This window comes from Ursus americanus, chromosome 11 (genome assembly GCF_024610735.1).
Source record: "Ursus americanus isolate L20-20 chromosome 11, mUrsAme1.1.p, whole genome shotgun sequence".
NCBI classification, from domain to species: domain Eukaryota; kingdom Metazoa; phylum Chordata; class Mammalia; order Carnivora; family Ursidae; genus Ursus; species Ursus americanus.
In genome coordinates this window covers 41877736-41893976 of record NC_142137.1, presented here as the reverse complement: position 1 = coordinate 41893976, position 16241 = coordinate 41877736, and the positions used below count along the sequence as shown (strand labels likewise).

Sequence of the window (16241 nt, the reverse complement as noted above, 5' to 3'; positions counted from 1 at the left end):
GCCAGGTCTAGTGTCTGTGATTGGTGTCGAATGGCTTTATTTGGGCTCTTTTGAAAAAACACTTCTTTACATGTTTGCACAGAGGGGCTACAATGAGATCCGGGAAGTGAAACAGTTCCACTTCACCGGCTGGCCTGACCACGGAGTCCCGTACCACGCCACAGGGCTTCTTTCCTTTATCCGGCGAGTGAAGTTCTCCAACCCTCCCAGTGCAGGCCCCATCGTCGTGCATTGCAGGTGAGTGCTGGACTAGACACTCTCGGCTGTAGACAGCCAGCTTTTTTAAGATAGGAAGACAAGGCCTTCAAGCACAAAACTCATGCATGCTCACAAGGTTCTGGCTCACATGTATTACAGGCAAGGTAAAAAAAAAAAAAAAAAAAGAAGTTAGCACTAAGGAGGATATAAAATAGAAACTTAAAAAATAAATACATTCATCCTAATGTGTGTAGTGTTGTTCACAAGTAGGAGTGTGAAAACTGTCTTTTAGTGGCAACATCTGTGTTTGGGTTTTGGTGTTTTTTTTATCGCTTTTGCAAATCCCATATTGTATGGAATGGGAGGTTAAAATAGAGATTTCTTGCCAATCTAGTAAATTCTCAATAGAAGCCCAGCTTTTAAAACTAAATTTGAGACATACAGAGTTACTAAATGGCCTAAATTGCAAGAATTTGTGCTATAAAACAGCTATTTAAGAATTTAAAAAAAAAAAAAAAAGCCATCCATCAGAGGGCCTTGAAAACTACATCAGTGAGATCCAGGAAATATACGCCAGAAAAATGTGAACATTATAGCCAGGCTTCCTTCTGATTAGAAACTTCTCTTAAAACAAGCACTCAGAGACACTAAAAGCAAATTACATGGCCTCATTTTGAGATGTGAGCAGAAAAATATGTACTGAATCTGAAAAGCTTTTCCTAAATGCTGCATACCATTCTCAAATGCTGTCCTCTCCAAGCTACATAATAGGTTGTACTTAAGCATTTTTTTTCCTAAAAATCCGACCTATTCAGAATTTAAACGACCATGTATGGAAGAGGGGAAACAGCACAGAAAATGATATAAAAGTAAGGCATCCCGTAAGGATCAGATATTGTGTACTCTGAAAAAAATAGTCTTCAATTCAGTCGTCCTCAGGAAATCTGACGTACCCTTCAACTGCTTTCCTGGCTCAAACCCTGGAAACAGTGATTGAGAAGGTGGTAGGCAAAAGAAAAAGAAAAAAGGGCAAAGAGAGAGATACCCACAATATCTTTTACATAAATTTCTTAAAGAACAGTGTATTTAAGAGAAGTGACCAAATCTGGACAACAAAGAAGTAACGTTAATAGGCCCTCTATGCATTTAGAAAATGACATAAATAGGTTTTCAATTCAGGAGTGTCTTGACTTATTGTAGAGATTTACTTCCCTATGAATCGCTTGCTTCAGAAGTGCTCCAAGATTCTCAGATACTCTCTTGAACAGAAGTGTCATTTCTCACTTACACTCAGGTATCTTTGAATTTATAAAAAAGAGGAAGCTGACTACCAAGTGAAATTTCCCCCCCAAAATCCCAACTGTATCTTGTTTGTGCCTCTGATTTTCATGCCTGGGAGGCTCAGTCGGTTAAGCATCCAACTCTTGATTTTGGCTCAGGTCAAGATCTCAAGGTCATGAGATCGAGCCCACGTTGGGCTCCCCACTCAGCAGGGAGTTTCTATGAGATTTACTCTGTCTCTCCTTCTGCCCCTCCCCCTCACACTCTCTCTCTCTAAAATAAATAAGTAAATCTTTTTTAAAAATTGAAGAAACATTTCCAAAAGATAAAATAATCAGTAGTATATTAAGATTCGTTGACTGAATTAAATACAGTAAGATAATGTCTATCTTTGTGACCTGTTAAGAATTATATTCTAGACCTAACTATTCATTTTCGTTTTTCCTTCAGATCACCATTCAAATATTCTTTCTACTGTTGGTCTCCTCATTGATAACCACCATTTTCCTCCCCAACCTCACCATTAGCACTTCCTCTGAATTGTGACTCCTCAGATTTCCCAGTAAATGTTTTGGAATTAATTTTCTTTGCCTTGGTATATACAAGAGTCTGTCAGATTAAAACAGTGAGCCAGCGTTCTTGCATTTTGCCGGAGGACCCACAAGTATATGAGTAAGAGTATTTTTGAGGTTAAATTTTAAAGCACACATCCACTCCCTGGCCAATTCTATGAGCTTGAAATCACATGCACTAGGTTTCCAAAGAACGAAGACTTGTTTGAGAGCTATGGAACTTGAACAACATAGATACATTATTTTCAAAACACAATTTGATATATAAAGGTTATCGTTTTAATTTCAAACTCCTGCTCCAGTCTTCATTTTGCACCAAAGCAAATACTCTATCTACAGAAGGTTATTTGTACATTAAGTAAGTGTTTATATAACACATACAAACTACATCTTGCAGTTTGTTAAATCAATTTGATTCCACCTATCTGATAGTTGAAAGGATCTTTATTTAATAAGATTGCAAGAACATACATCTTGCAATTCTTTAGATTTGTTGAATTTTTTTCAGTGCTGGTGCTGGACGAACTGGCTGTTACATTGTGATCGATATCATGCTGGATATGGCTGAAAGAGAGGGTGTTGTCGACATCTACAACTGTGTCAAAGCCTTAAGGTCTCGTCGTATCAATATGGTCCAGACAGAGGTATGTTGCTTGTTGATTTATCTCTGATGGCCTTTTTTTTTTTTTTTTTTGCTGTCAACAGTTATCAAAAACAATAAACGTTTTTCACAATAAATGTATTTCAGTATTACCTCATTGAGTCATATAGGAAAATATTGATATCTTTATTAATGTTTCTATATAGAGAAAATTCTTTGTATTCTCTACCTTTGATGACAGAAGATTTTTATTACAATAGTTTGATTTTTTTTTCTTTCTTAGGAACAGTACATTTTTATTCATGATGCCATTTTAGAAGCCTGTTTATGTGGAGAAACTGCCATACCTGTCTGTGAATTTAAAGCTGCATATTTTGATATGATTAGAATAGACTCTCAAACTAACTCTTCACATCTCAAAGATGAATTCCAGGTATTTACTTATTTCTAGAGTGTCTTTTATGAGCAACTTATTACGTTGTGTTCTGGGCATTATTAATTCCTCTAAGGAAGATCTTTCAAGCCAAATTTATAACTTTTGACCCTATTTTAAGTATAATATAATACCTGTCTCTTTCATTATACATATTATGGAGTCACTTTTGTATTAATGAGCTCATGTCTGCTGTATCTGGAAGGGCAAGTGAGTTCAGACTCAGGGAAGAGTATGGGGAAAGGTATCATAAAAGTCAAACTTGGTGGTGATTTGTGTGTATTTACAACCTTTTTTTATGCAGGCTTATGGATTTTAACCTTCTGTGTCACTCACAATGTGAGATCACACGCATTAATAATAATAGCAGAAGTTTGTACTAAACATTGTCTCTAAATAACCCCAAATGTTTTCACTGCCCTTAAAACATCCCTGAAGGTGTGTGAATGTGAAGTCAAGAGTAGCTCTGGGCACCTACTACTTTGATCCTTTGTGCAGTGCTCTTTCTAGCATGTTACAGCCTGTCCTTAAAAAGGCATGCCAAAATGTTACTGCAAATGATAGTTTCCAACTTTGATGATGGGTCGTCATTATGGGCCACTCTAATTCTGCTTTCTTTGGTTAGGCAATGCCTTTCGCGGGTAGTGATGGTTTTTAGCTTCCCTTTTCCTTTTAGGAAACACAGTGAACAATGTGTATATTGTTTCTTTGTCACTTCTCAGGCTTCATTAGCTTTAACTACAGAGTCTGTCAGCCTGTCATCATGGCAAATGCCGTTGCCTTGTACAAATCCTTCACTTTCTACTTGGCCTCCCAGATACTTGATGGATCTGCCTTGTGCTATTAAATGGGTCACTTGCTTTTAACCTAGGTTCCCTTTTCTTTTCAGACTTTGAATTCAGTCACCCCTCGACTACAGGCTGAAGACTGCAGTATAGCGTGCCTGCCAAGGAATCATGACAAGAATCGTTTTATGGACATGCTCCCACCTGACAGATGTCTGCCTTTTTTAATTACAATTGATGGGGAGAGTAGTAACTACATCAATGCTGCTCTTATGGACGTAAGAGACTGCCATCTTTGTTCGTGTGAAGTGTCATGAAAAGCTACGTAATGTGGTGAACACTGGCTGGTTTTCTTTTCAAAAAAATTAAAAGGGCCTAGAAAGGAAAATTGGAAATCTTCATTGAAATACACATATTTTTTGGAGAATGATTTTGAATTTCCCCTATAGGGATTCTTAGGAACTATAAGTTTCAGGCCCCATTGTAAATTTGGAACTTGATTGTCAATTTTTATATTCCTTACAGGAAATACCTGCTGGTCATATTTTTTATCTTAATTATTTTCAAAAAAAGAATACCATGCTTATGTATTTTGAATGTTAAGTGAGGAATTAATTTTTAAAACCACATAATGCCTTATCTTATGGAAGTTGTGTTAATTTGGGAAATCTTTATCTCTGACTTTTAATGTTCCAGTAATTTATAGCTAACTTGTTTTATCGGCCAGTAATTAATAGAGACCCTTTATAAATAACTAGGAGAAGGCACCAAATATACATGTTACCACATCCATCATAATGAAAGAGCTGTCTTGCCCCACCCCCACTATCATAAAGTGTCAGTGGTAGAGCACGTCCTTAGCAGGTTAGCATCGCACAGACAGAGCAACATGGAGAGGGAGTTCTAAGTCAGTCCTTGGCTGCCTTGCTGGGTTACCTTGGAAAGAAGCAAGAACGCTCTCCAGGTTCAGAATGCTTTTAAACAGCTCATCATCTTCATGTATAAACATTTCTAGGTTTTGCCTTTTCATCTATGGAACCATAGCCAGGAGAAATTAGAAGTCAGGGTCCATTCCTGTGTGACTAATAATGAAGCTGAGTTATTGCTCCTATTATGTTTTCTTAAAATTAGCTTCTGATAGGAGAGATTTAGAAAGCCTACCGTCTACTTCTGAGACTAATCTTTTAGTCAGTTTCTTTGCTCTTTTTATGCTGCAGAGCAGAAATAGTCTAAAGACAAGCTCAAGTGAAAAGTTCCCATTCTTGCTATGACCAGAATCTTGCCTAGTCATTAATCATATCCACTGAAATCACACTGAATCCTCATTGTATCTTTTCTTCCCATTTTAATTGTGTGGAAAGACAAATACACTAAATACAGGGAAAACACACAAGGCCTTTTTGTTCCTGAGTCTAGATTTAGAATTTTAAAAGGCTGTGTGGAAAAGGAAAGGAGAAAATACTGTTAGGAAAGAGATTGATGAGGCGTATGTCTGAGGCATTTTTTGTCTTTGGCATTGATCACTGTCAAATTTTTCTTCATTTCCAGGTTGTTTTCTAGTCAATATGAAGATGGAACCTTGTTCTCTACCTATTTCTACTCTGCTTAATTCCCTGTGATTCAACACAGAAACATTTCATAATTGAGACCATCTGGTGGATTCAGTAGTGTAGTTGGGGCCTCAGAAAAGTTAGGTTTGGTTTTTCTTATAAGAAAAGGGCTCACTGGTCAGCACTCCCCACTCCCCCTACCGTCTAGCAACATCCTCAGTGTTATATACCCTTGTGCCATGATTGTGAAGAATTAGGAGGTAAGGCCAAGGAGTCTGTGATTTCAAAGTCTCAGATGTGCTCCTGTCCTTACAGAGGAAAGATCTAAGAAAGCATCTGTCTCCTCTCACATCATCGTATCCATCTCCCCTCCCCTGTGATTCAAAAACTGAATAAATAGCTCACCTTCCCATGGAACAGACATGTGATTGGAAGGAAAGTTTACTTATTTTTTCTGACCCTTTTTCGTGAGCCTTCATATCTTTCTTAGGAGATCCTCACCTCAGAGGCAGGTGTACCTCTGTGAGGCTTGAGGTCACTTAGAAGCAGCCAGTTGAACTGTCAGCACTCAGATTTATCCCACGGTCTTCCATGGAGTGGAATGCCATGGTTGGCAGCATTTCCCAAATGGCGATAGGATCGATGTTCAAGAATCCGTTTCTATGCTGATGTTAAGACACTTGAAAGATTTAAGGAGTTATATGATACAAATGAGTTAGGGGATCACTGACGATTTTTATCAGCATGAAGGAAATCTATCTCAGGCAACTGTCTAGTTTTTTGGGTTTTGTTCTGGTTTTTTTTTTTTTTTTACAAGCTATTTAATACATAGAAATATAGATCATTAGTCTGTAGAATGACAGATTGCCCAGGTCAGATGAGCATACCCTGTCCTTCTGGATAGAGATAATGTGTCACATCTCAGTCAGGGGGCACTTGGTAAAGAAGGAACCATTCCCTTATAGGTGGAGCCAAGAAGTACATTTTACTTTAAGAAAAATCTTAAGGGTTTGAAACTATCATTGTGACCATTTAATACACATTAGAAATGCCCAGGAAACTGGAATGGGCTTGAAAGATAAGCAGAATGTTCTGATAATATCCATATAATGTAAAAGCACACAAGTTTGAGGCATATGTGGTTTTTCTTATTTGAAATGGAAGATAACCCAGCAGTTTGAGATATATATATACATATATAATATATGATATATATGATACATATATAAAATATATAAAACATACAATATATGAGATATATATAAAAATACATACATAAATATGTGTAATATGTATATGTTGATAAATGATAGGTAGGTAGGTAGGTAGGTAGATGGATACAGACATACGGATATACCTACATACGCACCGGGGAATTGTGTGCCTTCAGCCTCTCAGATCGATTCCCTTTGAAAAATTGAAAGAGCCCACAAGTACCTCATGGAGGATCTTAACCTTGAGAAGTTCTTTAGTTTCTTTTTTTGTTTTTGTCCTGTATTTACTTCTCTCAACAAAATAAAACTTAAAGTCTCGACTAGAATTGCTGCTGTGACTTTGAAGTCCTGCCGTCAGACTGACAAATTACTAGCTCCAGTACGTTCCAGGGGCCCAGATCTGTTATTCCACAGCCCGTGCAGCACCTGGCTCCCTCTCCACGTGGAGCTATTAACGCCTTACCTGGTCCTACATTGAAATGTACTGAATTGACTTGTACGACTGATCATTCATTTCAAGTTTGTATGTTTTCCCATCTACCTTGTTTCTTCACAGAGTTACAGGCAACCAGCTGCTTTCATCGTCACCCAGTACCCTCTGCCGAACACTGTGAAAGACTTCTGGAGATTAGTGTATGATTATGGCTGTACCTCCATCGTGATGTTGAATGAAGTCGACTTGTCCCAGGTTAATGGCTACGAGTTGCTTTTGTGTACTCATACACAACTTAATAAAGTAGTAATAAAATGTTAAAAATCTGTTTCATACTACCCTCATTAGAGAAAAATAATGCTCGTTTTGGTTTTGTTTTTTTTTTTTTCCCAAAACATTCATCATCTAGGGCTGCCCTCAGTACTGGCCAGAGGAAGGGATGTTACGATATGGCCCTATCCAAGTGGAATGTATGTCTTGTTCAATGGATTGTGATGTGATAAACCGGATTTTTAGGATATGCAATCTAACAAGAGTAAGTCATTAATATTTTACCTGAGTTGATAGAGAGCAACTGATCATAACCATGTTGGGGTGTAATTCCAATCAGACAACAGGAAGAGTGGAATTAGTAGGTGTTACATATCAGTCCCAAAGCTAGTAATCATGTTATACCTTAGTATTAGAAGAAAAATGCATTCCAAAAACAGGAAAGCAGCAATGCAGGAAGCTGGGTGTCCTGGTCAGTTACTCAGTGTATTACATCTGGAAACTAAATTCACATGCACTGGCTCAGCTGAGTTGGATGGTCTGAGCCTGATCTCTGCGCATATGTAGACTTTTGTCAAGGTCAACTACATGTTTTATTAGTATCGATATCCAGCCCAGAAGAGGCACATAATTGAAAAATAAGAATATAATAATAATGGTGATGACTAAAAGGCTTTACCTCAGGAGGAAGGGCTATGTCGGATCAGCCATTATAGAAAGTTTCCGTGTCCCTATTGCATAGAAGGGAGAACCCCACACATGAGGGGAAAAGGTAAATCACAGCCATCATCAATTCTCCTTCCACCTGTAATTTCGTCTTTCTAAACGTCCCAGTATCTGGCTCTGCCCAGATTTGTAGAACCAGCACTGGTACCACTTTTCCCAGGAGCAAAGCAGCAGCTGTGTTTCTCAGAAATCTTTCTTTCCTTGAGTCTTCATATATTTTACACTAAATGACAAATTAAGTCTGGGCTCTCTCCTCCAAAAAAAGCGAAAAAATGCTAATAAAGACTGTTTAGATTGTGTAACCAAATAGCAAGCAGAATTTGAAAAGAAATCGTTAGTAGCTTCCATGGAATGACTCTCTTTTTAAAGAGGATTACTCTGTTTTTAGTGCAGCAACTTTATGTCTGTGTATTATTTTAAGTGTGTGATTCAGATTGTCATGTTTCTGTGTTTTCATATCAAAATGGCTGTATGTGTTCCTGGTTAATAAGTCTATATGTATAACTATAAGCAGAGGATATAGTCATATCCAACTCTGTCGCTCATTTCAGTGGAGAAAAAAAGGATAACTTCAAATCATGTCATAATATCCATGCATATCTTAGATGTTAATTTAAATGGAATCTCATTATGTCTGCACATCTGTTCCATTATGGTTCTAGTAATATTTTAGCTGAGAAACCATAGCTGCTAAACTAAGAAAGTAAGACTTGTCTTTTTATTGAGCTGTTTGTATGAAAAATATTCTAAGGATGAGAACTGAAATCTGTGTTTTTTTGTCAGCGTATTTGTTTATTTATCTTCCTCTATGTTTGGTGTTCCGGTTCTTGTTAGTGCACGATTCTTCTTCTGTTCCCAATCTACTTACTACCATGCACTTCATGAGATATTTAATATGCACCAATGAGAAGTTGGGTGTTGTACTAGTAGGGCCTTGTGATGCGTGAGCCCTTGCCATATGGAAATTCAGATCTGATGCCTTATGATACAGCTTACTCGTGTATTGCAAATTCTTTCTTATATTTTCATATGAGGGCTTAATGTTTTGATTCATTCATTCAGCAGTATTTTTCTTTGGACAGTATTCTGCTAGGTTCTAGTGACACAGAGTTTAGGGGAAAAAGCGATTTCCTCATCCTTAAAGAATTTTTATTTTATCAGGGAAGACAAGCACTGAACAACTCATTGTATAATCATTTATTTACAAATATGAGAAATTTTAGAGAAAAAGGACGAAATTCGGAGTCTTTGGGTGATCCGACATAGCTGGGCGACTAGAGAAGACTTCATTGGGGTAGTGATCTGTGAAGCAAAATTTGAAGAATCGGTAGGAGCTTGTGGGGGGTGGGAGAATCCTGGTGTTCACAGGATAGAGAGGTTTCCCAAGACACAAGAGTTTCAGTTCAAAGAACAGAAGAGTCCCGGGCAAACCCAAGACAAATTGATCACTGTGTTTTGGGATTGAGAGGCACAAACAAGAAGGAGATCTCTGAGGCCAAATGGAGAGTTTGTGCAAAGTTCCCCAGGCAAGAAGTGACTTGATAAATGGATTAAAAGAAGGCCAGTGTATAAGAATGCATTATAATAAAGGGAAGGTTGGGGAAGGCAGTGAAGCCATATTGTGTAGGAATTTTTAAGCCACTGCAGCAATTTGGATTTTATGTGAGATCATTTGGAAGCTTTAAAGCAGGGAAATGACAAGATCATATTTGCATTCAAAATACTCATGATGCTGCAGTAAGAATGGTTTGGAAGGAGATCAAAGTTTATTCAAGGAGATCAACTAGGAAGCAATTATCATAATTGGTGATTGGGCCTATGCAATGATGTCGGGAGTGATAAAGAGAAGAATTTGAAAGTTATTTAAAAGTATGATTGATTATTAGATATGGGGTGTGAGGGAGAAGCTTCTATCAAGGTATTTCTCATGTTTCTTGCTTCTGTAACTTAGAATGTTTCTGTACCAGCATGTAGATATCTTGGACTTACCAGCTAGACTCAATCCAGCGTAAATGGCGTTTATATCATGGTGTAAATTTGTATGCACCTTCACTTTTTAGTAAAAATTCCAGTCCCAACTTATTTACAGAAAAACACTTTTCCCTCTACAGCCACAAGAAGGTTACCTGATGGTACAGCAGTTTCAGTATTTAGGGTGGGCCTCTCACCGAGAAGTGCCAGGCTCCAAACGGTCATTTTTGAAACTGATACTGCAGGTGGAAAAATGGCAGGAGGAGTGCGAGGAAGGGGAAGGCCGAACCATCATCCACTGCTTGTGAGTACGGTGCCTCAAGCCTGGCCGTGTGGGGGCCTTGGTGTTCGTTTCCTCACTAGCCTTCATACTTTCCACGTTAAAGGGTACTCAGCTCACATCTTGTGGATCTCCATAGATAGCATTTTAAAATAATCTTCCTGTCTCATGGTTCTATAATTAACTACCAATTTTCATTTCATATTTTTCAAACATTGACTATTATGTAGTTATCATATGATTTAAACTCTTTCGAACACTACTCTGAACCACTTCTCTGACGTACACAGTGTACAAATGTACCAAAATCTCAAGGGATCGAAGTTGCAGCAGCCAGTGCCTCCAGCATATTCCTAAGTATAAGCTACAGAGCTGACGTCACCCTCACGTGTCCTTGCGCTCTGCCCTCTACCCGTGCATGCGTACAAATGAAGCAAAATTAATACAAAATGGAAAAAGAATGAAGATCATGTTTTCATTTCCTCCACTTACAAGCTTGTGTGACCTCTGGTGACTAAAAGCTGCTATCTGAAATGCCTTGGCTTCCTTTGCTTCCAGAAATGGTGGTGGGCGAAGTGGTATGTTCTGCGCTATCGGCATTGTTGTTGAAATGGTGAAGCGGCAAAACGTCGTGGATGTGTTCCATGCGGTCAAGACCCTGAGGAACAGCAAGCCCAACATGGTGGAAGCCCCGGTGAGTCACAGAGTCTCAGACACAGAAGAGAGCGTAGACATTAGACAATCATAACCTACGCGTTGGGTTGACTTTATACACCCAAGGGAATAGGATGTGTAAGCGAGTCTTTGTGGGGACTTTCCTGCCTAACTGCTGAGTATCTCTCTACCCACCTAAACCTAATCACGTATCACAGATGAAAACTATTTTCACTTGATTTGGGACATGTATAGAATTGTGGGTTTTTTCCTACGATAGGCCATAAATATTTGCTGTAATAAACTATAGTAAATAGTTCTATAATAAGAATAAATTCCATTATCTAGTCTTTATTCTTGTCTATTTTTAATTTCTTAAAGCATCTAGGTTAATTGGTAAAGAATTCATGCAACGGATATATTCCTAAGTTGTATCAGCACTTAGGCACCAATGTCTGTCCTTAACCGGCAAATGAAATTTATTTTAGTCGTTACCTGTAATTCTTCATTTCTGCTCAAATTATAAATTTTAAACTATCATCATTGACAGTTTTCAACTTTTACCAATTAGAGCTAGTGGTTCCAATGATGCCACCTGAATTTGCCAGGGCTCATGAAATCAGAACACAGCTTACAAAACAAGAGCTGATAGGAACGGGTCTGTGGGAGCTCATGTGGGTGGAGCTGTATCAACAGTAAGAAAGAGAAGTTAAACTCCTCGAGCACATTTTACTTCTGAAGAGAGATGTCTGTGGGTTACACATATGTGCAAAGTGGGATAAGGTCAGGAGCAGCTGTGTAGTTCATGTTCACACATAGGTAAACCAGAAAAACCAAGGCAAAATTGTTGCTTGCCCTACATTTATCAAGATGATCAGATAACTAAAATGAGCAATTCAATAAACCTTTAAAGTATTCTCACCACTTCCTGCTCATGGATTGTTCACACAAAAAGTGCGTTGCTTCCTGAGACAAAATCTGAAGAGTTACATTTATACCGTTTCACTTTTAAAAGCGATAACAGACGTTTTCCCCTTTTACAAGCCCCTCAGACTGCCCCTACCCCAGCTCATCCCTTGGGCTATTGCTGTTGTCTGGACAAGATGATGTTGGTTTTGACTGGAGTATCGGCAATGGAGATAGAGAAAGGGGGGTGGATTTGAGGGATTTTTGAGGTAGAACTCTCAAGTCTTCTTACAGAATGTAGTGGTTACGTCTTTTGACACCGCTGTCTGAAGGTTTCTTAATGTAAATTCTGCCTCTGTGTCTCAGATCACGTCTTCTTAAATTCATCAGTGGGGTCACTTCTGGCATCAGAATGCAAATTTTACCTCCAAATTTAACTCTGATTTCCTACAATAACTTAGGGGGGGAAAAAATCTCTGGTTAAACTCAGCCGTTCTAGAACCTTCCAAAAAGTTCCTGTGTACGTTTATATTCGTGTCTCATTAATCCTGACTGAGCACCTACCCTCTGATTTGTGTTTAATCAGTGTTAATGATGAGTTCAGTGTGCTGTTGAATTGAACTGACAAGTTTGGGAAGAAAATTTAGAGTGTAAACAAAATTGCTAGTGACAGATTAAAGAGACATAACTGTTTTCAAGCACTTTTTGGCTCTTCAGATGCACTTGCCACAGTGGTAGGCTAATTTAAATCACACCTACTTGATAATTAAGGGTAGGATTGATAAAGATCTCTTGGGGAAGGTTTTTATTACCCTAGTTTATTGCTGGAGACACCTGGAAGTTCTCTTTAGCAGTAATATGCATTTTAGACTGTTCTCCATTCCAGCCTGAATTTTACCCACTTGGACTGAGTTGAGAAGTTTTTAATGACATATTATAAGTCATATCTTGTTATACAGTCTGATTTTCTCTCAATTCTTGATAATGGAAAGTACATAGATGGACCTAGAGGAAAGGCGGTTTTAACTCAAACTTTGTCAACCAAGTTGTCTTAAATATATAAAGACAGTAGAAATAAATTTTCAGATATAAATAAACTCAAAAAATTTAAGAACCACTAACCATTTTTGAAAAATTAAATATTCTGATGAATGAAAAGCTGTATCAAAAATCAAGAACTTGGAATTGTGAATGGCGATTTAAAATGCCTGGGTTTTTTTTTTTCTGGCTAAGGAAAAATATCTGAAGTTTGGAGAAGAATATATGCACATGTTCGCTGTAGCATTTATTTATATTAAAAAATAAAAACAATCTAATAGTCAAATCCATATGTTAGACTTCTTTGTAGTGTGAAAAGAGATGTTAAATAACATGGGGAAAAGATACATAACAGTGTTAAAGGAAAATAAAATATGTAAACTTATATTCTCAAATATATGTATGCAATTATATTTATTCTAAAATAATTATTATTTCAACCATGCCTTCAAAAGGACTAGAGCAAAACTCAGGCAGTATTTACCAATAATTGTTTCTAGTCATAGAATTATGAAATTCTTTTTCTGATTCCTTGCATTTTTCTATACTGGGCAAATTTTTCTGTAACAATCAGGTTTTCCTATTATAATTGGGTAAAAAAATACCGGAGATTCTCAAGAAATGAATAGAAAATATGAGACAAAGATAATATATCTTTTTATATCAAGTCCCTTTTTCTTAAACAGCAATCATTAGACTCCAACGTAAAATACGTATACCCAGAAATTAAACCTCTATCCAGGAAAACTAACTTTAAGCCGTGGCTGGGTGTTCGTTCCGTGGCAATGGTTTGCCATTAGTCTCCTTTATCTTAACTTTTCTCAACTCTCATGCTTGCACATCTTTCAGGAGCAGTACCGTTTCTGCTATGATGTCGCTTTGGAGTACCTGGAATCTTCTTAGTTGGGTGAGACCTCAGAGGCGTCCACGCGGAAGCCTGTCCATGTGTTGAGCCAGCAGCTATTGTACCTGTCACACCTGTGCAGAAAGATTTTAATGTGGGGGGTGGGAGGCTTTTACATTCGAGAAGTAAAAGTATTTTTCTTATGAAGTTGTGTATCTTAATAAAAAGGACTCCATTAGTTTCTATTACTGTATGAGAACATCGACACTTCGTGCCACATAAATTCCATTTAATAAGAACAGATTCCAATGAGAACTTATCAGTGTTTGTACAGTGAATATGCAGCTTGTTCTTGCCTGGTGCTGGTAGGGCAGACACCACATGTTGCATGAATTAATACTTCCTATGTGGCATTTTTCTCCCTTTTTTTAGGTAAAAGAGGTTAAATCTTTAAGGAAGAAGTAAGAAAAGCTGTGCAAATTCATAGTAAAGTTCATTTTTTATATGTTTCCAGTGTAGCAGATCTCTATATAAATATATAAATATATATAACTGGCTTATTTTCTTTTAATGTGCAATGATGGCTGGATCATTTAAAGTTCTTTTTAGGAATAAAAAAAAAAAAAACATAAGCCAAAGACTCCAGTGTAAATATGTCTATATGGAGAAAGCACATTATATTTATTGGTTACTTACATTCCTTTTTTGATGGCTAAAATACTACCACCACACAATCATTTTTTTTCTGAAGAAAGCTTTTTCTTTCACTAAAATCAATTGTAAACGATTTTTGTAGATTATTTTTTGTATGTTTTAGTGTAAGTAGAGGATAAACTTTTTATTCATAAACCAGGAAGCAATGTTCTTTATAGTGATTCTCTTGTGTACATGCTTGTGAATTAAATTTATGTAAAACACCTTGGCAATTGGGTCTTTTAATATAGGACCAAATTAAAATGTTTTGCTGAAAATGTGTGATTTTTCACAATTTCATTAGGTAAATAATGGTTTGGTGATCATACATGAGAATTGCACACATTCAAAGGCCTTGCTGATGATTTGCGCGATGCTGAACATACCTTTAAGCATCGTTTAAATTTTAAAGGAATTGATTTTGTCAGCCTATGAGCAAGCACTGGTCAAGAAAACAAAATGGCAACATTTATGCTTTCAGAGTCAAGTTTTAGCAAACTGTAAACTGTCAAGATGATAGAGTGTTTCTTTTGATGTTTACATGCACAAGCGTTGGGTTCTGACCGTAGGAAGTGTGAAAAAATCGATGCCAGATTCCTGTTTGTGCATTGTCATGAAATTTGCAAGTGAACCTTTCTCAATGTGGTCTTGTTCCTGAGCTCCATGTAGCTGTAACTTCACATCATCAGCTTGCAGTTTGTCCTTGACAGAAGCATTCCAGTATCCTGCTCCTAGATTGCCAGCACATGACATGGTGCTTCTAAAGATTTAACTAAAGTAAGAGTGAAATAAAGTTTTTATAATTACAACCATTGTTTGCACATATTTTCTCTTAATTTTCATGCCTTTGTTCCCAAATAAACAGCCTCTTGTCATTGATTCTAGTGGACCCCAAAAATTCTATTAAAAGTAAAGCAAAGCATTAATATCTTTTTTTTTTAATGGAATGTAAACCAGTCCAGATGAATGGAGGCGGAAAAGGCCAGAGGATTGACATAATTTTTTTAATTGCTATATGTGTACGTCACTATCTTTTTACGAAATATACATTTTCATACTTCTTCCTTATCGCAAACTTGGCAAATAAGTTTCATTCCTGTTTTATGGATGCTGCGGTTGAAGCTAATGAGAAAGTAAGTGATTTGTCAACAGATTCAAATCTGAGTCCATTCTCTTCCACTGAACACACTGCTTCCCCAATGGCACGACGAAGAAAATTTGCCTCTTCAGTCTTATTGTTCCTCATTAATTGATTTTCTCATAAAGTCTTATGATGGGCATCTTCAAATTCCTATTTGCTGTGTACATTATTAGAACATTTGTGACTTTCATTAGTAAACATTTAGATAAAGAGACTTTATCTTTTCCTAGAATGACTAATTTACATTTAAGCATGGATGCATTTAACAAAAAAAATCCACAAGCTCCTCCTCCCAGATTTCTTTACCCAGTAATGTTCAGGATGGTAATCCTACGGACAGTTCTGCTTTGCTGCATGACCCTGATTTCGTTTCTACTCACCTGATGGTGTCCACACTCCACCAGAATCACCGTAAATACTACGTTCGCAAAGCTCAGAGGTCTGTGCGGCCTCCGCAATTTAAGCAAAGAACAGAAAGAGTGCTCTTTCTCTCTAACAGGAAATAGTGCTGTGCTTGCTTTGTTGGGGGCACCACAGAAGCCATTTCGTCAGGAGGCAATGAGGGGAGGTATAAATCTGTTTTCCTCAAAACTCCTATTCAGAAAGTCATCCTTCGCACCCTGTGGCACTCCCTGCGTCATCCTGTGCCTG

General features: G+C 37.5%; 1 protein-coding gene across 3 annotated transcripts in view; it reads left to right on the top strand.

Moving 5' to 3' along the window:
- PTPRK (protein tyrosine phosphatase receptor type K) overlaps nucleotides 1-14388 on the top strand; it is a 541453-nt gene extending 527065 nt beyond the window's left edge. For all 3 annotated transcript variants that reach the window (XM_045805582.2, XM_045805583.2, XM_045805581.2), the window contains 9 exons: nucleotides 83-237; nucleotides 2560-2695; nucleotides 2936-3085; nucleotides 3975-4148; nucleotides 7191-7322; nucleotides 7477-7602; nucleotides 10175-10338; nucleotides 10873-11008; nucleotides 13762-14388. In XM_045805582.2, coding sequence (XP_045661538.1) covers nucleotides 83-237; nucleotides 2560-2695; nucleotides 2936-3085; nucleotides 3975-4148; nucleotides 7191-7322; nucleotides 7477-7602; nucleotides 10175-10338; nucleotides 10873-11008; nucleotides 13762-13815 — 1227 coding nt within the window. In that variant the 3' untranslated portion in view covers nucleotides 13816-14388. The remainder of the gene's footprint in view (nucleotides 1-82; nucleotides 238-2559; nucleotides 2696-2935; nucleotides 3086-3974; nucleotides 4149-7190; nucleotides 7323-7476; nucleotides 7603-10174; nucleotides 10339-10872; nucleotides 11009-13761) is intronic.
- Nucleotides 14389-16241: the final 1853 nt, after the last annotated feature.